General features: G+C 46.1%; 1 protein-coding gene across 2 annotated transcripts in view; it reads right to left on the bottom strand.

The window, feature by feature from the left end:
* LOC119456087 (zinc finger protein 771) overlaps positions 1–24,142 on the bottom strand; it is a 104,050-nt gene extending 79,908 nt beyond the window's left edge. Inside the window, exon 1 of one of the 2 annotated variants that reach the window (XM_037717689.2) lies at positions 23,539–24,142. In XM_037717689.2, coding sequence (XP_037573617.1) covers positions 23,539–23,769 — 231 coding nt within the window. In that variant the 5' untranslated portion in view covers positions 23,770–24,142. The remainder of the gene's footprint in view (positions 1–23,538) is intronic. The other variant, XM_037717688.2, reaches the window with a different exon arrangement.
* Between the last annotated feature and the right edge of the window lie 1,482 nt (positions 24,143–25,624).

Here is a 25,624-nt window from a genome sequence, read left to right as displayed (position 1 = left end):
CAGATAAAGAAAAGAAAAGAAAAAGAGAAAAAGACGCGAAAACTACTCCATTTGCTAGGCTGCCTGAGGATTCAGAGTCTGAACATCAGTGACCACGAACACGAAAATACGAAAGCTGCTTAAGATTGAATTCATTTATGTGGCTTCAAATAAAAACGTGCATCACTGAATACTAATATATTTTATGATTTTGCCTCCGCATAGTCGGAATATGAGCACATTGATTCAGAGAAACAAATAACCGTCGCCCATTCGCCATTCAAGGTCAATTTACCTGTTGCGCTCGCGTATTGTGAGCCCCGTATCGTTTGTCTTGCACCCCTGCGGCACGGGCGGTATTGGTTTCCGTTGCGGCAAGGCAAAAAACAAAACAAAGCGCGTTCGTATTTCCTTTTCTCTCCTCTCTCTTTATACGTTCTTCGTCTTCCCCCGCTGGCCTCGTCCGGTTTCAACAAGTGTGTTTCGGCGGCGTGGGGCTCGCCTTCTTAGCTTTCTCAGAAAGCTCCGTCTCTCATTTCTCCAGGCTCCGCTGAATCGCGCCGGGAAATCATTGTGTCCCCTCGTCGGTTGCATGCCTGCCTCTCGCTGGCTCGCCAGTTAGCGGCGAGCGCGTAGCCGTTTTGTTTCGAGAGAGAGCGCCGCAGCTCAGTCAAGCTATTGCCAGAGCCGCGCGCGCATTATTTCTCTCAGCCCACCGCGAACGTGCGGCCGCTTCCGTCGATGCTTTCTTGCAGGCCAGGGAGGTATCGAACAAGTAACCTCGCCCCCCTGCAAAGCTTACAGGGGTCGTCGGCTCGGTTTCCAACTGGGTCTACACTATATGCGCCACAGCCGCAAACGTTGTGTACACTCGGGCGCGCTCGCCAATATGGCAACGACACCGGCAGCAGCAGCAGCAGGAATGGCAGCGCTCTTTTTTGAATTGTGGTTTCCCATTGAAACACGAAAGTGGTTCGCGCCGAGCCATCGCTTCGTGTCCACGCGTGTACATATGCGACTGCTGGGAGTTACACGTATTGGGGCGTGTTCCGAACTAGCTCGAAGAATGCCCGCGGGAGACGTATGTACCCTGGTGGCATGGGTTTGTAATTGCTTTGCGCGCGAGCAGGGGGAATCGAGAGCGGGGAGGCGCGCAAGCTAGAGAAAGAAACAGAATGCCACCACCACTCGCGGTCCTTATGGTGTGCGCTCTGTAAAGAAATATGGCCCCTTGTTAATTGGGAACTATGGGGAGTGCCGCGCGCGTTCGTTCGCCGTTGGCTCGTGACTATATATACGTTTTGTTCCGGAGCTCTCCCGAGCCGAGTCAATTGTAATTGGCTTCCTTTTCTTTTTATCCCCACTCTTTCTCGGTTTGGTCCACGTCCTGCTCTCTTTATGTGAGAAATGACACTGCGCAATGCGCTTGACGAGGTATAGACGGAGACCACTATAGCTTTCTGAAAAGCGGACGTGCTTTCATACAGCTCGGGAGATGATAGGTATCGGAAATGTTGAGAAGTACGTGAACTGGTGGTGCAGTCGCTTGAGAAGTATTTAAACTATAGCGCGCCTCTATAGGGACGTTAGAGTCTTCGAGTTTGCGTTATACAGCATACTATGGTGAGCTCTGGAAACAACAACGAAGGCGGTTTGACAGCCGATAAACTTCTCAAGATATACATCATCATTCTCTACTTGCACGAAGCGATTTATTGAGTTTCTAGAGAAACAAATGCTTGTTGCAGCGTACTATACGCGACTCTAGGGTCTAGTAGCAGTGACGAAAAGAACAAGAAGAAATAAAAAGAGCCGTATCACTCATTCCTCGGCATTCCGTGCGTATACGCTATACACTGATGTCCTCAGCGCAGCGCGGATGTCACGCCGAGTGTCACCTGTCCTTCATCCACATGCTCCCCTGTAGAGCGCCAGAAATTCAGTAGTGTTCCCTGGGAGCAGTGATGAATACACTTGACGTCGATGGGTCTCTCCTGTCATCCGCTCGCTACTTTCTCGACTCCGCAGCGCGCGGTGTCAGCGCGAGCGTCCCATTGTTTGCGCCGTTTTTAATTTCATTCGCCACCGTACGACCCTCCCCGCGGAATGCTGTTGCCGGGCGTGTGCACCTGTATATATATATATATATATATATATATACACGAATCCGAAGAAGCCAGCGAGGTGACGACAGGAATGGCACGGAGCTGCGGGCACGCCACTCTTGCGAGAGGAGAAAACGAACAATGACGAAACACCGGGAGAGCGTCGTGCTCTATCTCGCGAGCGCGTATGGAACTCGGCTTCTTGACGGATCCCTGCCGCACGTATGCGACGCGCACCTGCGTCCCAAGAGCATCGCCACGCTCCGTGGCGACGGCGGCCGCGTATACGTGGAATGCCGTTCACGCGTTGCCGCGCTTGGTATGAAACCACGATGACGCTGCTCGAGATGCTTCGGGCCTGTCGCAGGGCACCGGGAATGACACCCGTGCTTCGGGGCCTCGTTTGCAATCTGTACGTGCTTGAGCACGCAAGGCTATTGCACTTGCTACTGCGCCGCTTACCTACGCTCCGGCCCGGGGATTGTATATGGGGAGGCTTGTATGAGTCCTTTTCAAGTCACATTAGGCCGCGTGCATTCAAGGAACAAGGAGCGTATCATATATGCATTGTAGGCCATATCATATCAGTGTACCAAAAAAAAAACGAAAAAACAAAAACAAAAAAGGAACAGAAACAAGAATTTACATGGTTTATTCTTGACTGGGAGTTAATTTTAACCCATTAAATTTGGCCCATGGAGTTTAAACGACATTCCAGCTTTTAACTCCGCCACAATGCGTCCTTTCAGTTGAGAATGACGACAGTCTACCTGTGTGATTGAATCGAGGGAGGGGATCAGTGACGGGCAGGCCTTAATGTGATTATGACATATTGATGTAAGCATATGCGTACACTGCAGGAGTACACTTCATTCAGCACACTGCAGATGACGAATGAACGATCAGCGCTGTTTCTGTAATTTTGCCGGCGCAACCCCGCTGAGTTAAGGATTTCCTTGACAACGTGCGCCGTTTATTAATTACAGCCTGATTGTATTTTGTCTTATTCAATGTCTAGAGTGATTCTCTTCGTGTGAGAAGGTACGGTACGGACGGTTCCAAAGTAAACTGCCTCGACTTCGCGCTCAAGAAGCTAAATCCAATACCTCCAGTGGAACACGGATTCGAGGGCAGCACACGCTAGCACAATACAATCACGAGGGAAACCGGGACAAGAAAGAAAAAAAAAATGTAATAGACGTCCACATCGCGCGGAAATAGCGGAACAAACAGCGCCCACTGACACGAGAAATGTTTGTTCTAGTGGAGACCATCGAATTTCAGGAGCTACGGCGCTTGCCTGTTCTCTTAGATCTGCTTGCACGCGAGACCTCGTCCACGACGACGCGCACACAGACGCATCGCCGCCTCCGTTGGGCCAAGCCAAGAAAGCGCAACGCTGCTGGCAGGCGAGCATGCGTCTTTCGACCCTGAATGAGCTCCGCAAACATGATCCGGTCGGCCCCGCGGCAGCGGCGGCTGGGCTCCTTGCCCCGTCTGAATCTTTTCCAGCGCTCCAGGCACGTGCTGGCCGTGTGGCGGCACGACAGCATAAGATCGTGCCTCCACAGCCGACACCTTCCACGCATGTGTACTACAAGGCGAGCTATTGAACGCGTTCGCGCGCCCGAGCATACAAAGGGCCTCCAAACCGAAAGCCGAGCAGGGAAGCCATCGTCTTTCTGTCGCTGTCGCAGTACCCCCCCCCCCTCCCCCCCCCCCCCCTTCCTCTGTCTTTTCTACCCTCACCTTACAACAAATCTTGATTCTCTCCGTCCACTCTTCATCTCTCTTTCTTTTTGTTTATCACGTTTTGCGTTCCTCACCTGCACGAGTGGCGGCAGATCTCTCCACATACCTGCGTCATCAAATCGGAACGCGCAGGTGTCGATAATGCCGTCATGCGTGCTCGAGGGTTCTTCGCCGCTTCACTCTCGGCAGGCATGCAGAACAAGCGCGCAACGCGCTTACTTGCAAGGCGCGCGCGCGACCGGTGCGGCATGCTCTTTCTCGAGAGCTCCTTGACGGCCGCGGGCGGCGCGTCAACAGCGGTGCTCGCTTGTAGCTTTGACCGGTCGGCAGGGACGACCGTCCACGGTGATGCAGCTATAGCTCACAACCGTATACGGGCAGTTACCCATATTGGCTATTGTGTGCACGAACGCTTGTTTCCGCACGAGCACCACGAGAGGCGAGGGGGCGAAAGAAAGAGATGCCCTCGAGTTGTTTGACCAGAGAAAGAAGCTACAATCGGCGCAGCGGGGCAGCGCGGCCGGCGAGTGCGTTTTTTTTTGTTTGTTTTTTTGTTTGTTTTTGCAAGCGTATGTGTGTTTGTGCCGCTGTGGGCCGACGACGCGACAAGCACGAGGGCTCGCTGCTTGCGTAGGCAAGGCGAGAGCACGCGGCGGCGGACGCGGGTACATCGACGAAGAGGAAGGGCGAGGTAAATACAAGAAGGGAGGCGGAGAACATGCCCAATCGGGTTCCTCTGCTATATGGCCCCGTCGTCTCGTCGACGGGTGTGGGCGAGCGCAGGAGTTATGTGTTCGTATTCACGACGGGTGGTGGTGTTGGTAGTGCCGACGGTGACGGCGTTGAAGCTGCGGCGCTGGTGGTTTTGCCATCACTTCCTGACGCTTTTATCTCCTTCTCCTTTCTTGCGTGTCTCTCATCGTGTTCTTTTTTTTTTTCTCATGCACGGTCACTTGCCAAAGCGATCGGCCGTGGTCGCTGCGAAGTAGAGTTTGTTCTTCCCATCCTCTACGCGTCGGTTTAACCTCTTCCATCGTCCGCGCACTTGATTTGTCTGATCGGAAATATTTCAGCCGAGCCATTTGTCTCTCTCTCTTTCTCAATGAGACGGTGTGGGTTTCTTTCCTGGACGCTGCAAGAGTTGAGAACTAAGTAAAAAAAAAACAATGAATCCAATCAACTAAAGTTGACAGATTTAGCCCGAACACGCCCCGCGTGCAGGTGGGGGTCATTTGCAAGAGAAACGAGCTCTAAAGCACAAGGACTGACATATTTGTAGAGAGACCATGCAGCTTAGGCCAGCAGGCTTACGGTGTCCTCAGCAGAGAGCCCTAGCTGCCGTCCACAGGGGAAAAAAATAGAGAAGCGTAATCTTGTGATAAATGTGTGTAGAGTTTTTTACATATATCCACGAAGCAAGGCGACAATTTAGCGCTCTTCAATGCATTGAGAAGTTCTCAGCAGCAACCACGTAGGAATTAGGGAGATACCACAATATCACGAAAAAGGCGCAGTGGCATAGAATGGTTAATTGTTATCTTGGAATGCGTCTCATTTAAGACTGCGGTGGTAGCAGGTGTGCTTGTATAATGATAGCGGAAACATGGCTGGAGCTGAGACACATCTTGTGCGTGTCCACGTCATCATAATAGCCAGGACAAATGATCTTAAAGAGGAGGGGAATTCGGTTTGGCGTCGTCAGCAGCGTCGTTGCCAGAACAAGGAAACTATAACAACACCTCCTGGTACCCCCTACTAAGGAAGGTTAAGCAAGCTTTATGCCTAGCCAAGTTAGGTGCAAAGGCTCGCATGATGTATATCCTTAGTACAGCAGTGCCGTTGACGGCTAAGCATGCGGGAACGTATTACACTATAGTGAGGATAAAGTGTTCAGCAGAACAAGGCTTACGATGCAGCTAAAAAATACTAATAGCGCAGATCTCATGCGGGAAGTTTTGGTAGGAAAGAAACCGTGGCACATACGTAATTAAAATAAATCCACATTATGGCAGCCGGGACTGTTCGTTGAGAGGCGAATTTTGCAAGATGAAATTGAGGCGTGGGCATTTTCCACTCCTGGCCACTGGGCATTGAGATATACTCGCGATATCAGGATAGTGAATGCGTAACTTGGCTATCGTTGTCGTATAACATTAACTGACGTTTCTAGCCGGGGAAATCCGAATGAGCCACTTTTAGACTTCACATTCGCTTTCCGCTTGGCCTTGTGATTTCTACCTATAAGAAACGCAGCATAACAACGACAGTTGTAATTAGAATCTGTGCACGGTATGCGCAAGAATTAGCAAGCTTTCCATGGAATCATCTTCTTACCAGTTCTGAATGCAACACAGCTTGAAGAACAACAACGTATGTGTACTTTCACTGCTCTCAATTCCCGCCTTTTGAAAAGTCCTGGAATATTTCCCAGCCCATATCATATGCCTCAGACAATCGTAACGTTCTGGTTTTCTTCAACTGCAAAGCTTTTCTATTGAGAAGCCCGTATTGGGGTTTCATTGTCGCTTAGTGCCATATACACTCGGGTGGATGACTTTTCTTTCTTTCATGAACCTTCTTCTTACTTGGAGGCTTCCACAGAACTTATTTGCCAGAACATAATATCTAGGCTAATTGCCACCTTGTTGCATTTGAGATTTAGATGTTGACTAAAGCGACATTCCAGCACATCCTTCCAACTTGCGAACGTTACAGGGGCGCTGGTTGATCATGTCCAAAATTTCTGACAAATGAGTTCGTAGATTATGCTATCGTGCACCTAATAAACACAGTTTCTTTCATAAAAAGAGATAAGTGAGGTGAAGATAATGGTTACGATCAGAGTTATTCCCTTAAAGTACATGGTGCACTCTCCTTCAGTCGCATTTGATTATCGTCAGTTGTTCTTCAGTTGTCAATAACGTGTAATTACTGAATAAACATTCAACGTCAACACCAACTGATCACTAAAGAAATATTGTAAAGAGTAGAAATACCAGGGGAACGCTGAAATGATAAATATTTTTGCATGTAGATTAATTCATTCGCCGTGGTACCTTTGTGGCTATAGTGTAGCGCTGATAAGCTCGAGGTTCCGGGTTCGACCCCGGGCCACATTTCAATCAGAGCAAAATGTAAAAACACTCGGGTACTTAATTATATAGATTTATGTGCACGTTAAAGAACCTCACTGGGTGAAAATTAATTCGGAGTTCGCCACTATACAGTGTGCCTCCTAATTGTGTAGTGATTTTGGCACAAATAATGCCAGAATTTAGTCTGCGTTCTTCAGTCTCCTTATCTCTTTTAATATCTAGAGGTCTTGTGAACATTTATTTTCTAACTGTGCTTATAAAAGTAAGCGGTTGCGATTTTCTGCGTTTCACACCAGCCACCTTCAAAAACCATATATAGTGGCGGCAGACACTAATCCTTCTTTCTTTTTAAACTTTAGTTCATGACAAGGGTATATATATATATATATATATATATATATATATATATATATATATATATATAAAGCGATACGATGTGGCCACAATTTTTCACATGGTCACGCGATCTCCAGCCGCAAGCATGGATATGTACGCTACGTCATAGACCTATCAAAGTGGCTCTTATAAGTGAGGCGGCGTGCGCGAGCGCCCTTGATTCTTTTTATTTCGTTTGCTCGCATTTCTTGCGTAAGCGTGACGTACACAACGCGCGCATCAAGGACGAAACACGAAATGCACGCCCCTCGTAATCAAGGCAAGAAAACGCGCTTTCAAAATTGCCCCGCGCAGATAACTACCCGGCGCACCTCGGATTCGGCAAAGTATCCAGTCTATGTATTCTACGTGCAGGCGGTAACAATAGCTCTCTGGTCAGGCAAGGAGTGCAACAAAAGGGGCTTGCCCGGAAAGGCTCGGGTATACGTGTCCGGAGTGGTGAAGTACAAAAGAAAGAAATGAATAGAGAAACAGAAATAACAAGCGCAGCTTCCGATCTGTGGCGGTGACGATTACGCGAGACGTCGGAGGACGCGTGACTTGTTCGGCGCGCCGCGCAAACACACGCGCGCGCTCGCTCTCTCGCGCGCGCGCCCGTGATTTTGCAGGCGAGCGCGCACGTTCGTGTATTGAGCTGTCAAACCGGCGTGATTCAGTTGACACCCTCGCGGGAGGAGTGCATTATGCCAGCGTCAGGAGAAATGACACCCGTGGTGAGCCTGAGGGTTGCGTCGAGCTAGCATGCAGGCTTACTACACGGCAGAGCTGAAAAAAAAAAAAAATACGTGGGCGCAAGACCCAAATCGAGTTCCGCGGCTTTGGATTCGTTGGCTGCTCACAGACAACTGCGTGATAGCGGGCCGGGGCGTAATGCCGCGGCTCGCGTTAAGAGACGAACGATCGGAACATGCTCGCAACAAGTGCTACGGTGGACTGACGTTGGTGCAAATTTGGGAATGTGCAGTGACCGATGAGGTACCGAATGAATAAAAGAAAGAAAGAAATGTCGCGAGAGGCTCTTGGCATCAACACCAAAATTATATGTTCTACTGTATTTGCTATATCGGAACATAGGTTGATGCCCGATGGTTAACGCCTAATGGCATGATGAACTGCGGCGAACTGTATGCCTCTTTAATCATCACCACGGGCTACCAGCTGCGAAGCTGCTACAGATGTAAAAGATGCATAAGACGTATATCACAAAAAGGTGCAGTATAATCACAGATCACGATATACATGCGTAACAGCTAAGCATAAGGATTTCCGTAACCAAGCCACGTTGATGTCATTCTGACTAATTTATGAGCCAATAGTCATCCAGGAGAGGCAGCCTCACTTTAGCATCAGATTCGCGGCGACAAATTTTAGTTCCATTTGCCACGATGAATCTGTATTTTTCAATCGTCGATTTTGAGCATGCGCCCTGCAAAAGAGACCACGTACAAGCAATGGCTGCACGACCTGACCAAGTCATGCTCTACAATGCTGAATAACGTTGACGACATTGATTCTGGCCGGCCGTTTTTCAGGTGAAGTTTGTCTACGCAGGAAATCAATAATGCGAGATGCCCTCTGCAGTCCAGGTAGGTAGAATTGGGATTAACGCCAGGACGTGCAGCAAGAAATTGACGGGCGTGCGGTAAATTTCGGGAGGAGAGCCAGAGATATTCTTTAATGAAAGGTGGTGTGGCATGTCTGTGGAAGGCCTAGCATGTTGCTCCAGACGATTAAGTAAGAATTTAGGCGTGGAGAACACACCTCACTCACACAACGATATAAACGGGCATCGAAAACAGATCAGGGCATCTCGCTGAGACCGGTGTTAGGCAGGAAGATTAACAGCACCTTTCTATGTACATATAGTGCGGGTATGACTGTATAGTTAGACATTTCAATTGTCCCCGAGCTGCCGTACGATTGTATACTTCACGAAAGAGTTATAGTAGCCAAATAATTGAGTGGTTTCTTCAATCTTCGAGAGAAAGAAGAAATCCTCATCGCGACATGCTTCCTCCAAAGGCTGAAAGCACTCGCAAGGCTAATGCGGGAAACCAGCCTCTTCCGAAACGAAAAGCACTGTCCGGAGTAGTCGGAACGGCCAACAACATATGGCAGACAAAAAAAAAAAAAAAAAGAGCGGACAAAGCGGTGGGCACAGAAAGAGGAATAGGTGAACACTGAGATGGGCCGAAGGAAACTTGCGTGTGCGCACCATAACGTAAAACATCAGGAGCGCATTTCGGTTTCCTCCGCCGGGGTAAGGAGCTGCAGGGGCCCATTCGTCATAGTCCTTTTCTTCTTTACCTTCACCCGCCCCTCTCTCGCCGCTGCCTCGCAGCCACATCGGTTTCGGCGGCTGCTGAGGAGATGCTACTGCCTCCCCCACCCACCTCCCGGCGCCTCATCCCAAGGTGGGATGCGTGTTTTCTAATGCGCCGTCTCGGCGGTTCTCTCTCGGCGAGAGAGTTCATCGGCGGCATTAACCCTGTCACTGCTCTGGCTGCCTCATTCGCCCGCGGTTCCCAGCTCGAAATGGCGGCACGCAGCGGAGAGCGAAACGACGAGAAAAGAAGCGCGCGCGAGAGAGGAGTGCAGGAGAGAAAGAGCTAGGAAATAAACGAAGATAAAAGAGTGCCGAGGGACGAGTGAGGGCCCGAAGGCCTGGTGTGTACGGAGGGACCGCGTCTCCGCCCATCGCCGGCTCGGATAATTAGTTGCGGGGACAGAGACGGGTGGCAAAGCGGCTTCCTTGCTGCCCCTTTGTGAGCTACCGAACGCGCCTGCGGTTTTCGCGCTCGCCCGCCTCGCAAGGCGCACACGTATTCGCGCAGTGCGCGTACCACCTTGTAATAGAAAAGGGGGAGGAGAAAGACGAGAAAATGAACACGCGCTGAGGAAAACAATCAAGCGCGGGCTCTTCTTCCTCTGGTCGCCTGAATGCAGTCGGTCTATTATGTTTTAGGGCTCTTAGTACGTGTTCCAAAAAGTCGAGGGGGAGGGTGAAGTCTTGTGTGCTCAGCTCTGTCACGCACGACACGTGGTATAGTTCATTTCGTTATTTAGTTTTTTTTTTTTTTTGTTTCGAATGCGGAGTCATGCGTGACAGTTTATTACTCTCTTTTTTTTTTTCAAGGGAATGATGCTATAGGAGAGGGGGGGGGGGGGGGGTGTATGATGGGGAGAAGCATAGGTATGCGAGTTCTCATAGCCACTCATATGCACGTTGGAACATTAGACACCGTGGGAAGACGAAAAGGTATACGACCTATTGTTCCGGCGTCCGGAGCCTATTAATCAACGAAATTAGTCGCACAGATCTCATGACGGGGAAGCGGTTGCGAATATGGGATCCACTCGAAGAAAAACGCGCTTAGCTTGGAATACAATACTCTTGCGTCTTTCAACGGTTCGCGCACCTGTCTAGTCAAGCGAAGGGCGTGTTACGATAAAACAGATCACTCGGCATGGTGTTGGCGAGTGCATGTGTATCAATAATAATCGTAAACTACTGCACGAGAATATGCAGAAAGGAACGGCGCAATTCTGCGGTCGCACTTTTTGCGACTTTACCATGGTTTGCTCTATTTTTCAGTCACCGCAGTACCATACACGCAATATAAACTTGTTTTCAGTAAATTCACTTTGTAGTTGCAAATATCCAAACTCAAATCGCACCCTTTGTGACCTATATAAACAGCAAATGAGAAGAAACAACCTCTAGCACGTGGCATTGCAAATAGATTCTCAGGAAGCGGGTTCCGCGGTCAAGCATAGGAGTGTTTGTGCATAGTTTCATTGATCTCAATCGGCCTTAACTTTGTCCTTCCTTGTAAGCATTTACCAGCATGTGGGTGCATCTGTAAGCCCAATAATGGGCCTGTTCCCGAAGGAATTCGGTCATGTGAAGAAAGTTATTTTGATGAATCGCTGGTAGGGTGAACAGAAATTTGCATTCAAGGGAGTGGGACGGCCACCAGTGACCCGGGGTTGATTTAGGTCTGCTCATAAAAAAACAGGTTCACAAGGTAACAGCACTTATATATACATGTAGATAAAGTTGTTAAGTTGTTGACGAACAGCTAAAACGTTTTTGACGGGATAGAAAAAGTAACATGACACAGGCGACACGAGAACAAAGCCTATTGGCACAAGAACTACCGTTATGCTGATATATACTAACCTTAACATTCATGCTTGATTTGTCATTTATACTTCTCTTGTGAACATTGATAGTATTTTTTTAAGCAGTACCGCCACCCTGACACGCACGGGTATACTGAATACCGCCGGGAACGTTATATATAACGCAGGATCGACTGTATTGCACATTGCAGGGTTAATTTACTTAGCTTCCGATCCTAAAAGGTCGCTTCAACGTTTGGTTGCTTCTTTATTAAAATGACTGACCAAATATTGAAGCGACCAAATAGAGCGCACGCATTTCGGATGCATTTTTGGCTTGTCGCTGCCTGGCGTTCCCATGTGATGACCGCGTTGTATTGCCGGCGATGCGTTGCGTGTGATAGCACATAGATAAGTACACTCAGTTCAATTTTGGTTATCACTACGGTGTGGTTACGGTGTTAATTGAACTAGACATGAATACGCCGCACGCGAAATTACGTCAGAAATACGCCCCATACATTGGCCGCTATTTTTCTTCATAACGAATTATTAGAAAGGAACACCATTTATGGCGTGAAATCAAATGCTCCTCTTGGATGCCTCGTCATTCAATGCAGTAAGGTTAATGACACATCAGGCAACCCGAGCGTAACTTGTTTATAACGTAATTTCAAGATAACATGCAGGAGAACATATTGAAGAAAAGCGAAAAGCTTTTTAAAGTATCGTATCCTGCAGCCTGTCTGTCTTTAAGTTAAGGTATGCCTGTCTGCTTCCGAAGATTTCGGTCTAATCACAAGAGAGTGTTCCAAGATGTGAGTTCTTTATTTTGGCCTTCGTTTTATTCAAAGTTAACTGCGTTGAACAAAAGCCCGGCAAGTCATGTACATGTACTTTCTTCAAATCACCATAGCAATAATAAAACACTGCTGTTACAGGCGTTCCTTCCCGTGTCTGTCTGATAGTCGACTGAGTGATTTTATTTGAAGTAATAACATGGCGCCAACGCGCCCACATTTCGCTAATCGTCCAGCGTAGGGCAATTTACACGTGAGGAAGCGTAACTCAGATTGCCGAGCCAAATTTTTTCATAAGAACCATCAACATCTCCCTCTTTTTCCGGATACCAAGTGTTATTATAGCTGTCTCGTTCATGAGCGCTGTAAGAGGCACTGTATAATAGGCACTGTAAGTATATACGAAGCATTCAGCGTGTTGCATTTCTCTTAGTCTATTTTATTGTCTCGCATTACTCGCTTGACGCATGAGAAGCTGCGCGGCCGGCTCCGTTTACATCCACGTTTCCTCCTCGCCTTCATTTTCCTGCCACCTTTTGGTTTTACCTATACAGAGCTGTCGCGCGAGCCCGTGTCACGCGCCTTCTTCGACCACGTCGTCGCCTCGAGAAGTCGTCATCGACGCGGACGAGTGACGCCCGGACATTCGAAACCGGCAGCCTTTTTTGAAAAGCTTGAACGAGGTGACGAAGGGGAGGGGTTCCGTCATCGTCGACACGACATCGCGTAGCCACCGCGCCCTGCAGCGAATGCTTGCATGTCTCCGGTCTTACCCAACGCGGGCTTGTCTTCGAGCGAAGACGCTTGTCACTCGCATATAGCACTCTGCGCGCTGGTGACATTTCGAGGCGCACGGAGTGCGTTGCACGGGAGCGATACGGGTGCCGCGTGCCACGCCTTTCTGGCGCCTGAAGCTTCTGTAACTCGCGCGCGCGCGCACTCCTTTTATTACTTGCGTGCTTGAGCAAGGAGTGCGCGCGAGCGAGGGCTGCTGCTGTGGCTGCTGCTGGTTGCCTGGCTGCTCGCGCATTTCTAGGTTCGGCCCGCGCACGGAGTGGCCTTCCGCGTGGCGGCCGTCCCACGCGAGCCTTTGTCACTTCGTCGAGCCCGGCAGGGTTGCTTGATTAACGGGTACTCTGCAGTGTGTGTGTGTGCGCGCGCGCGTTTTCCGCGGTTTTTACGGCGGTCAGCTGCGCCTTCTGGTTCCTGGCAGCACCATATGGGCCGCTTTAGTTTAGCTTTGAGGCTTATCTTGCTCGTTTAATTTTTCTATTCGTAAAAAAAATATAAAAAATGTGAATGATTAAGATCCCGCCGCTAGATGTGTGAGGTGTCTGCCTCTGTGTCATTGAGCATAATAAATTCGTTAAAACTTGGTTATTCAGGGTACTGGGTGCTTTTTGCTTTTATTACAGTTTTATGGCTTGTGTCGGTTGCTATTTCTGTATTTGTGTGTAACGAAGAAAAAGTCGAAAGTGCAATCGCGCACTTAGCGAATCGTAAACGAGATTAAGGGCTTGCCTTGAATTAAGAGTTTGTTTATTATATATCCTATTTCTGGGCGTTGGTCCAGTCTTTTAGTCACCCGTTGAATGTAAAATATCTTCGTCCTGGAGAGACAATAATGGCTTCCTTTAGTAATTTCTGACGAGTTTGGTTCTTGTTCAAGCTTAACCTTCAGTTTGCCCACTTAAGACACAAACGAGTGCCAACACCTGTATTCGTGTAACGCTTAAGCGTGCTGCCGTTTTCTTTTTCTTTTTTTTCTGCTGGAGTGAACCATCGTTCTTGATACCGTAATAGGAAAACCTGGCGATTTAATGTTGCATAGCAGCTACCACGTTTCAGTTTGGTGACCGAAATGTGAACTTCTTAATGAAGGCGACTGCTGTCAAGCCAGCTGGGCTTTGCCTCTAGTGACTGCCTCTTGCTGCTTTTTGCCCCTCTGGTATCTCTTGTGACTCCAAGCTCTATGATTTTGCCAAGCGCTATGCGGTCATGAACGTTTCCGTGTATTTGCCAATGCTGCTGACGTGGCACGCAGATATGGGTACAAGAAGCCATGCCATTTCTGTCGAAGTATCCCGTGTGATGTGACATTCGTTTGTTCAGAGAAAAAGCTTTTAGAAAAGTTAGACTACATGGCTAAGCTAAAAGGAGTAGTTCGCATCACGGTATACCATCGTATACTACATATATAGTTAATAAATAAAATTTAGGGCAGGCTTATATACTGAAAGGTCATAAAAATGCTAGATCTTGCATATATAATGTACATGTCTCTGCATTCGTTGCAATAAGAATCCCACTTTATAGTTCTTTGCTCTCCAGCTAACATTAAATGTTTTCACCCTGTCTCACTCTTTTATGGCTCTTTCAAACTTACCTTATGGACCACTATATATGCCATCTGAATAAGCATCCTGTTATTCTTCCTGAGTAGCGTGTTACTGTTTCCTAACGGTATAGTCAGTATGAAATAGTAGTCATTAGAACATTAGTGTGCTAAATGACATGAAATTTCACTCTCCGAGTGATTGGAAGCTATTCAAGATTTAGCTTTGTTATATATTCTCGCAATACGTTCAGCTGTTTAAGCACCAATGTTTGCGTCCGCATTTGCTAAAAAGAAAGAAACACAGCGATGTTTTTCAGGCGTCTCATTGTTAACGTAAAGTGACGTATCGAATATAATGCCCGCTAAGACATTTTGTAGAGGACATTATGTGTCTGAAAGTACGTCACTTGAAAAGCGCAGTGCTCAGTGGGAGAGCAAGAGAGCGTTAAAGTAAACACCCATGCAAATTGCACTCTTATCTCTTCTCCTGTGTTGTTTCACTACCTTTTCTAGACAAAGGTTTTTGAAAACTATGGACCTTCAACACAAAAATCTACAGAATTTCAAGAATGATTTTCGTAAGGTAACCGCTTTATTCAAGTAGTTGCGCTGTGAACTAATAATAAACTGGTAGTATTCGCCTTTAAGTGTAGCCTCAATGAAGGAAATAAACGCTAAAAACACTTGTTAATGCCACTTATTAAAAACAACAACGCATGTGTGTGTTGTTAACTTTTCTGACGAGGACTGCGAAGTCGGGTAGTAAATGCGAAATATTTTTTGTCATTCACAAAGGTTTTAGATCGGCACGAGCATTAGTATAGTTTCATAGAGAATCAGTAATACGTATCTAAACGCTACTAAATCTTATTTGTGTAACTTTGATCACGACATTGTACTCGTAGAAGTATGTAATTTTAAAATATTTTCAGATATTCTTTTCTGAAATCAGTTTTCTTGTCGTTTTTTATGGCTATATGGTGTGTGTTTTATGTTTTCGTGTGCTTTGTGTTTTCCACGAACGAGAGAAGTCGTTTGTACTTAAAGATAAACGTTAAATGTTAGTGAACTGCTCAGAAACATTTATTCTTGTATGTATGTGAACTATTGAACTGTGGTCACTATAGTTTTTTCTATTATCTTTGTTTGTAATTTTTTTCAAGTATTTGTAGGAAATAAGAGAAGAGGAGGTAGCCGATGCAGTCTCCTTGAACACAGTTATAATAACACTAAAATAAATGTTCTTTAATACTTACAGACAAGTATATATATGACCGAAAAAATGGATTTCTTATACGGGGTGTTTCAGCGAACGCTTTCAAAAATTTTTAAAGGTTGCTTGTGGCAGATAGCACAATTCTGGTTCATGCGCTGGTCTCCTCGAAGAGGTTGGCATTACTTGCACAAAAATTGAAATGCATAATCAACTAATTACCAAGTATTCACTAATTACGTTTTTAACTAAATACCGTATTGTCCATATTGTAGTTTACAAATTGTAGCCGTGGAGTTCGCAAGATGGATCCACTTGGAAAGATTTCTCAGGATGACACCAGTTCCGAGATATTAAGTCCCGAGTGAGATATTAAGTCCCGAGTTTTGCGGGACTTAATGCACTGGCGTTCCAGTTACATTCTTAAAAAAACGTCGTTTTATGCATTGAAGCACAAAATTAACTGGAATCCAAATGCATTTCTCCACAAAGTCCGGGAATTAGTATCTCGAAATTGGTGTCATCCTGAGAAATCGTTCCAAGTGGATCCATCCTTGTGAACTCCACGGCTACAATTTCTAAATTGCAATATTGACCTCAAGGCAATTAGTTAAAAACTTAATTAGTGAATGTTTGGTAATTAGTCGATTATGAATTTTAACTTTTTGTTAAAGTAATGGCCGCATTTTAGAGTAGACCAGCTCATAAACTAGAATTGTGCTATCTGCCACACGCAACCTGTAAAACATCTTGAAAGTGTTTGCTGAAACACCCGCTGTATCACATTGAAATATCTCACAGAAGCTTAACACTTCTGTAATTTATTCATATAAGAAGGGCAGGTGTGAGTAAGATATATTTTTATAGTTTGCTTAGTGCCAGTAGAAGGAAACGGGATTAGCGTATAATTCAGTGCTGAGGCATCAAGAATGGCTGGGGTGGTGTTTAGGATTGTGAGCACTATAGTGTTTTTTTTATCTGATGTACACCTTTCATTTATTTAATCACTTTTACGCATTGTTTTGCGTAATGAAAAGACGGGAGTTACCACTCCCATGTAAATGTAAATTTCACTATACAGTCGCCTGCAGTAGCCGGCACTGACATTGACGTTGGAAACGACCGTGGTAAAAGAGATTGTTCTTGTTGCTCTGAGTCGAAAGTACATCCTGTACGTGTCAGCATAATGTATACACAAGGTTGACCTGCGTTCACTGAGGGAGAAGGCTACGAAATAACAAATCGCCTCACTATTAAAGCCTGTTTTTCATAGCCCAAGTACATTAGTTAACCGCTCTTGATGTCGACCGGCGCCTGTTCTTGGGATCCACTTTATGTAGCACAAATATCTTGGTTTTAGCGTGTCATTGTCTCGGAAGATAACTGTGCAGTTTTGACAACACTCAAAAGGAGAAGTGTGCATGTCATTACGAGTAACATACATAAGTTGGCATATCCTGTTAAATGTAAATATCTTGATTACCTAATAGTGAAATTATCAAACGATGCGATATTTAGGGCGTAGCATGTAGAGAAATTTATTTACTAAAGATCCTATTTGGGCTTGTTGATGGGTGCGATTAGTGCAGATTACGTAACAAGTTACGGACAAGAATAACAGAAAGAAACAAACAATGCACCGTGCCATGTGTGTATTATTTGTTTATTTCTGTCATCCTTGTCCATAACGTGCTACGTAATGTGTACTATGCCAGTAATTATGAACTTTCCAAGCTACGAGTCAGTAAAATGTTTGTGCTTTCGGCCGCCTTGATATACATCGCTAAAATTTTGGAGGAACCTAATTACGTATCATAAGATCAAGCTATACGTTGGTCCCAGTTCAGGTTAAATGTGCAAGTATAACTGGAATGCAGAAATTTCACTCATGAGGCGACTGGTTAAAATGAGTGTTGTCAATGAAACTCTTTGCATTTAGATGGAAGAAGTCGGATTCTATATGTTGTGCAATAGCAGCAGCATTGTCACTTTGTGTCCTGTAGGGCAGTATAATTGGACCTATGATAGTATACTCGTTGGAACAGCGTTTAAATCAGACAAAACGAACATACGAAGCCATGGTTCAGGGAGTATTGCAACATTCACATCTATTATACCGTGTTACATTCTACAGAGCCGAGTAAACCATAACAATATCTCGCGCATTCGAGTCACCAGCGGGTGTAGCTTGCACTATTTTGATATTTGTTTTCGTCCTATAGGCAATATAGTGTACTGTAGTTGAAAACGAAGAAATCTGTAATATTCTCATGTCTTTTATTTGATGTACTTGACGTAGTAGATATTGTTTTTGTAACCGTTATGATTTGATTCTTTATTTTCGGGTAGGCGCGAACTTAATTCAATTTGGTTCGTATATTAACTTTAGCGTTTGACTTATATTTCAGTGGAATAGTCAAGGATGGTTGCGAACAAAACGCGTTGATAGCAGTCACAGTGCTTGCGTAATCTAAAGTCGCAGTTGAATGCAGATGTTATTACTATGGGCTGCTATTGCAGTTACAGTAGCTTAGTGACTATTGTATTTTGTGGCTGACCACGAGGCCGCTGGTTTGATTCCCGGCTGTGCCAAGGCGGCCGTGTTCTGATGGAGACAGTATGCAAGAATGCTTGTGTAGCGTGATTTGGTTGTGCATTAGGTAACCTCAGGAGGTCGAAATTATTTGTGAGTCGTCCACCACACCACGACGTATAATTAGTTACTTAAATAAAAAAAGAGATGGAAAAAAGCTAAAAGAAAGATGTTTGGGAGAATATCGCGCGAGTTTGGGATGTTTAGTTATACTAAAAGCAAGGTGCCGGCTCTTTAAATACAGTTTATTTCTTCTATACTAGTACAATTCATAAATATTGCTACCAGGCTAAAATCTAAGCGTCAACAGGGGTTCTTAATTGACTAAAAATTACAGGAATGCAAAATCTAAGCGCCAACAGGGGTTCTTATATAACTAGAAATCACAGGAATGTTATCCGGAGAGTTCCAATGCGCTTTCCGTATTTGTAAAAGATCAATGTGAAAAAGCGGCGAGAGCTAGAAGCTTGAAACATTTAAGAATGATGGTCGTGGTCCCTCTAGATGCTCGCAGTTTTTTAAGATGTTGCTATGGCAAGTAATACAGCGTTGGCACTCGCTTGAGTATATAGCGCGAGGTAGCGCGTCGTAGGAGCGCCAATCAGAGTTTGAGGCTTGGTTGGGGAGGTGAAGCGAACCTGACGTCACCTCGACGGATGAGGGAGCATCTGTAGTGGCGTGAGTCGCGTGAGGAATGTAGTCACGTGAGGAATGACATCATGCTCTGATACAAAACAGTGCACTCTCGACAGATTCTGGTTGTTCGCCATTACTTCGACAGAAAAGTTTGCACCCGAAGAACAAAAAAAAAACTGATGTTAGCGAGGACGTGGAATTTTAACGCTATTTCTCAATCTAGCTGCAGTTTGCCGGAGAGCTTGCTGGAGATTTAAGGGAGATAGGTGGAGAATGCGAAGAAATGGGTGAAGAGTGAGGGGAGAGGGGCTGTTCCGCCTAAAAGCTGACGCTGTCTTTGGTATATACTTACTAAATGTTGCCTAATTTTGCTAAGTTACTTTTTAGCATATACAGCAAGTAATGAAATACAACTTCAAGAGCAATTGAACTTCTGCGCAATTAAGCTCGGCCCGCATTCACAACGTTCTTATGCAAGTGCCAACTGCGATTGGAAGCTGTAACATCTGGTTTCCGTGCGGACGTGGCATTTTAGCGATATTTCTTAATCTAACTGCAGTTTGTTGAAGAGATTGTTGGGGACTTAAGGGAGATAGGTGGAGAATGTGAAGAAATGGGTGAGGAGTGAGGGGAGAGGGGCTGTATCACCTAGAATCTGACGTTGTCTTTGGTATATACTTACTAAGTGTTGCCTAATTTTGCTAAGATACTTTTAGCATACATAGCAAGTAATGAAATACACATACAAGATCAGTTGAACTTCTGCGCAATTAAGATCGGCCGGTATTCACAAAACTCTTACGCAAGTGCGAACTGCGATTGGCAGCTGTCGCAACATTGTTGTCGTTATCAGAGGATCTCTGTAGAGAGTATTCATGTGACGTCACGTACGACATTTTGTTCTACATTCACAGCTTCCATTGTGTTGCAGAAAAATCACAGCTTACAACTGTACTGGTTCTACAACAATATAGCGGCCTTGATGGTGTCAGGCCTCAACCTCTAAATGAGTGGCCAGGCCCCCGAACGCGAGCCAATTGAGAAACGTGCACATCCGTATTTAAGAGAAGTCTTGTGATTACGAACCCTGGTTTCCCAGTTTGAATTTTAGACATCCCAGTTACGTCAGCCTCTTCTCAGAATGCAGAAAGCTGTGCCCGCAGTCGATACAGCATTAAAACACTTGGTACGATACGTATCGGACGATGTATATGACGATTGGAATAAGGTGGCGAAATGTTATGCGCTTAGTCGAAAGGCTGTATGCTACTGGCGATAGTTACAATGGTGGTTGTGGTTTCCTCATGCGCTACGCAACTGTGAATGCACGTGCTTCAAAATACTGCTTTTATAGATTGGTACCGATAAGTTGCAAAAGTGAACGCAAAAAGTGGTTTCTTCACCACTAAAATTAGTTTACGCGCTGAAACGAAGAGATATATTTCGAAATACTGAGGGCTCAATCCTCGAAGCTCTCCGCGAGCAATTTATATGCTTCATGTCTCATGAAGCCCTTTGCACTCGATGGCTGATATAGTATTAACTGTGCCATGACAGTCAGACTATGACAAAGAGTTCTCATAAGCAAGGATGTTTCACCTGTATACAGCCTTGCGCAATAAGATTGATTTGGATGAGCAAGAAATCATGACGCCCACTAAGAGGACTGCGAGCAAATGGTAAATCATGAATTACCCACGCATGACACAGTTAGGTTTTATCATCTGTAGCCATATTTATAAGCCTGGTTAAAATTAATCAATTCACCCATTGTATGCCATTGACTGCCATGCTACTTTTTATTGCTTTATGATTGATGACATGTTTTATGATTGACTGCATGGGAATAGGTGAATCGGGTAGAAGCAACACTGTACCAATACGAATGAACTTATTTTATAGAGTTAACAGCATAAGTGAACCATCAATACATTGCCTATATAAGAGAGAGAAATGAGGACAATGTGAAATACAGTCAAAATTTAACAGAACTACCCAAAGCAATGTCAGTTCGTTATAACAGCCCTTTTGGCAAAATAAAATATCTACACTAATCTAACTGCCTAGAACATTTATGACATCAAAAAACAGCTTTTGGAATACAGAAGGTGCTGAATGAGGCCTCTATGCACTAATTCGAAATCATTCGCTGTATGCGTAGCATCTGAAGAAGAAAGCAGAAGGAAAAGTTTTACGGGAGAACTCGAATTAGTGACTGTGACACCTGCACATCAGAAATCGATTCAGCTCTGTCCTGTACTTAACACTGTGTATGTAAATATAGTTTCATTCTGTATTTGCCTTGTTTTGAATCTTACGCAATAAAAAGCGCTCATTAACAGTCTCAACTATCGGTCATTGCGCTAATGTAAAGCCGCCGTGAAGGTCGTCTAGTGCTCGTCTAACTTTATGTATGGCAACAGAGTCTCTTATACTTATGCATAAACTTTACGTTTTTGTTTGCTCCTCTTTCGCCATAGCATTAATTATCATGCACAATACGCCACGGCCACTGTGACATTGTACGTGTTCGTGGCCGGAGTGGTGGCGAAAAGTGAGACGAACATTTAGTATTTTCTGTCAGCATTCAGGTGGAGTTCCAGAACGAAAAACATAGAATTCTGCACGAGAACACTTTCAGCGCGCTACGGCACGGTGAAAGATATATGTTATGGGAGCGGCAAAACGTTATCCATTAGTGTCATTTTAATGATTCACGAGGCTGTCAGCGAAAGAAGAAAAACAAACAGTCCGTGATACGCATAATTCTTTAAGGGTTTCTGGTCTTTCTGGCACACAGACATCAATTTTTTCTCGGTTAAGGTATATAACGACAAGTTATTTGTTTCTAGGGCCCCGATGCATGAATTATTGACGTCGCTTGTAGAAAGCGGGTAACATGCACTAGAGAAGCTGCTACATTCTTTAAACATCAGCATTCTGCTTGACGTATACTTAACGCCTTGATAACGAGTTCTCGTTATTGCTTCGTAGTACGTAGGCACCTGTGCTTGTGTAGGTCCAGACTATTCTTTTTGTGGGAGTACATTGAGTGTGGACACGTAGATGCAATGCTGGTGATGAATCTTGCGCACTAGGCAGCGCTCAAGAATACCAACAGGTGTCACGAGGTAACAAAAATTATTTTAGTTAGTGTTTGGTGCGATGCCAGTTGCATTGCAATGTTTCTTTGCTCCTTCCGGACGCAGGGGTGGAAATGTTGTGATCTCTTGTGCATAGTCACATCACTTCAAACAGCAATATCCAACCGTGTTCTCCTTATCGACCCACTCACAAGTTCAGTGAAACTTGTTTTGAGCTTTGAGTCTTCTTTGAATCTCCCGCCCGTGTGAAAACTAAGCCATCATGGTGAAAACTAAGCCATCATGGAAGTGCCTGTATTACTGCCTGAATACAAGTATACCTGACGGTCATGACCATAGCAAGGCCCACGGCACCAGAATAGTTAAAAGGGCCTTCACATAATCACAAGAGCCCTATATGCAGTTATAATAAAAAGAAGAGAAAGGGAGATATTCTGCAACTCTGAGATTCCAGTACGCAGACATTCCTGCAATAAATATGCAAATCTAGGTGGGAAGATAGTATACTTAAAGAATACCTTGCCTTCACGCGATCACATCAGTAAAGAAAGCTTTGCCATGCACGTATTGCCCTTTGTGGCGAATAAAACAGGCGATATATATTACCGTCGCTTGCCAATTAATATTGCTGCGTCCATGCTTGCATCTTCCTGGACATTTGGCACGATAAAGGCCTTAACGACAACACGGCAAACTTGTCGCCGCGCCCACAATGCAGGCGTGAGTTCACATAGTTTAATGTTTTAACGCGAGAGCGTTAAGGAAACCGTGTCGCAGAAAATCCGGTGTCGGCGTCTCAACCGGCATAGGCGTCCGTTGAGCGAAAATTATTTTATACGGCACTAAAGTTCTTCTATCACTAACGTTACTCCTACATTGTCTATACATTCTTTACAAAGTTTTCCTCAGAATTTTGAGAATGACAGCCCACAGACAACCGTCACGGAACAATACACCGACAGCGCATGCCTTTTATGTTAAATCTTCTCATAGTGAAATATTAAAAGTGCGTACAACTAATAAAAGACCGGCCCACGCAAGAGGCCGCCTTTCTACCAGAAAGCTCGCCTTCGTGCATAGCATTCGCCGCCAGCGTTTGCAGGTAAACATTACTGTTACATAAGCTGCAGTTGCCGGGAAGCATGAGACGCAGTCAGGGGTCTTTGAATTATATCGCACTCCACTATTAAAGGCGAAGCTTAAGCGTCCTCCAAATTTTCTGCCGGAAACCCATGCATCCGGATGCAAAGAACACGAAGGTAACGCCGACTGCGACGCGACGGTATACAGCCGTCTCGAAAAACCACGTGCGCGCGTCATCGCACCGGCGGTCGAGCGAACGGAGATGATGAACAAGGGGAAAAAAAAAAAGAACGCGGAGAAGGAAGTGAAAGACACTCACGTCCTTTTGGTCGAGCGTGCCGAACACCTCGAGCTTGTCCAGGCGGACAGTTCCTTGAAAGGGCAGGAACCTCGTGCCGCGGGAGATGCGACTGTTGCTCCACACAGCCGCGGTCACTTCCTTGGTGGGCGGCCGATCGCCGGACGTCGTCGAGTCGGTCGTAGTCGTCGATGTAGCGCGGTCACTGATCACCAGACTGAGCTCCTTCGGGATGAGCACGAACGTCTCCATCGTTCTCCGAGGAAAGCCACACACTCCGCGCGCTCCCACTCTTGCGTCCCCCCGTTGGAACGCACGAAGACAACGATGCGTACGAGGCGTTGGCACACAAGAAAAAAACCAGCGGCAGCGCGAGACGGGGTCCACCACTTCACGAAAACAGTGAGATGCTGTCGCAAAAGCAGCAGCAGCAGCGGAAGCCGAGCAGTGGCGGAGGCATCACGAGAAGAGCGGCCGAAGCTGATGCACCGAGGAGGACGCCGCTCGTAATCCCTCTGCCCGATGGTGTCGTCTCATGCCGGTCTCGGACGGCGTGCAGTCTGGCTCGAGTGAAAGTTGGCGTGTCTCGACTGCCAAAGACAGGTGGCAACGGTAAGGAACTCTGCCGGGCCGGTGTTGGTGGCGTCGCGGGGGGAAGGGGAAGAGAAGAAGACCGGCCCTTGCGAGAGAACGGAGGCGTACCGGGGAGGCGCCCGGGGATCGTTAAAGGTGCGCCGGCCCACCTGCCCGGTCGCTCCATTGGCCGGCCGCTCCTCGGCGCCGGCGAATCCAGGCGCGAGCCAGGTAAGACGCGCGGTGCGAGGCACCACGCGGTCGCTATTGGCCTCGGCTGCGGTGAAGCCGCCGCACCGGGTGCCATTGGGGGAGACCACGCGCGTTCTTTGGAGTGGTGGAAGAGATGATCCGCGATGAAACTGCGGAAATAATAAAAAAAGTAAAAAAAAAGCAGTACATGGACCTGGGTTTTGTTTTTCCGGTCTTGCCTGCCGGTAGCCGTGGTGGTGAAGCACGCTGCACTACCGCGTCCGTATACGGCAAACCTCAGAACGTTCCTTTCCAGCAGCCGAACGCGCAAGAGCAAGCCTCCATGCTGACTAGCCGTTGTTGCGGAAACGTGTTGCTTCCTCGACGCTCAGTGTGTACGCTTTCTGGCATCGGTTTCTCGCGGGCCCTGGAGCTGAGCCAGCGTAGCGTGGCCGAGAAAATTGAACAGAAAAAAAGAGATTCAGGCGTGTGTAACGACACGTATGTTATTAGAGACGATAAACGCGCGGGGAATATGTGATGAGTGTTTTAGAGCATTTGACTATTCTTACGGGGGCAGCTGCGCTGTGCTCTGGCGCATGTTAATTCCTTATTTCCGCGCACTTTCACGCGCTCTGTTTTGGCAGATGGCGAGATTTCTGCTGCGTGCGTGTGACAAATTGAAAAGGCTGCTAATGTGTGCAGGCGTGAGGTGCACTTGTATGGTGATCGCTTTGTGTCATTGTGTCAGTGCTACAAGAAATTCGACGATGATTTATCAACAAGCCGTTATCACAAGTGTTTATGGTGTCTTTGCAAACAGAGTCCTTATTTAGGGCCTATTTATTTCTATTTACTGGTACCGCAACCGGGCCATTACAGGGGTACAGGGGCAGGGTGGGATACAAAGCAAAAAGGGAACACAACATAATGGTACAAAGGAACATGCAGAGGTTATAAAATCTGCATAAAACAGGCACGTTCATATTAAAACAGTATTATATAGACAAAAAGAACAGAGAAAATGAGGCTGAAAATGCAACAAACTACGTTTAAGTTATCACACAAAGGTGAAAACAGTTTTAATGTTTCCTTAACTAAGAAACATCCAGCTTCGCTATGAGCTCTCAGTACTCCGCTATAGAAGGGTGAAACACTCTCATTAGAGAGATAGCCACCACATGTGAAAGAAGATAATGAGAAGTGCGGGAATTGAGTTACAAGTGATCTCTGTATGCATTTTCATGACTAAGTATAGGATGACATTTGGCTGCAGTTAGCCTCCAAATGAAGATTTGCGCTTTGCACCATGTCTTTATCCTATCAACCAAGCTGGGAAACG

Source organism: Dermacentor silvarum, chromosome 6 (assembly GCF_013339745.2).
Source record: "Dermacentor silvarum isolate Dsil-2018 chromosome 6, BIME_Dsil_1.4, whole genome shotgun sequence".
In the NCBI taxonomy this organism is placed as follows: Eukaryota; Metazoa; Arthropoda; class Arachnida; order Ixodida; family Ixodidae; genus Dermacentor; species Dermacentor silvarum.
This window is presented reverse-complemented; position numbering and strand designations above follow the sequence as displayed.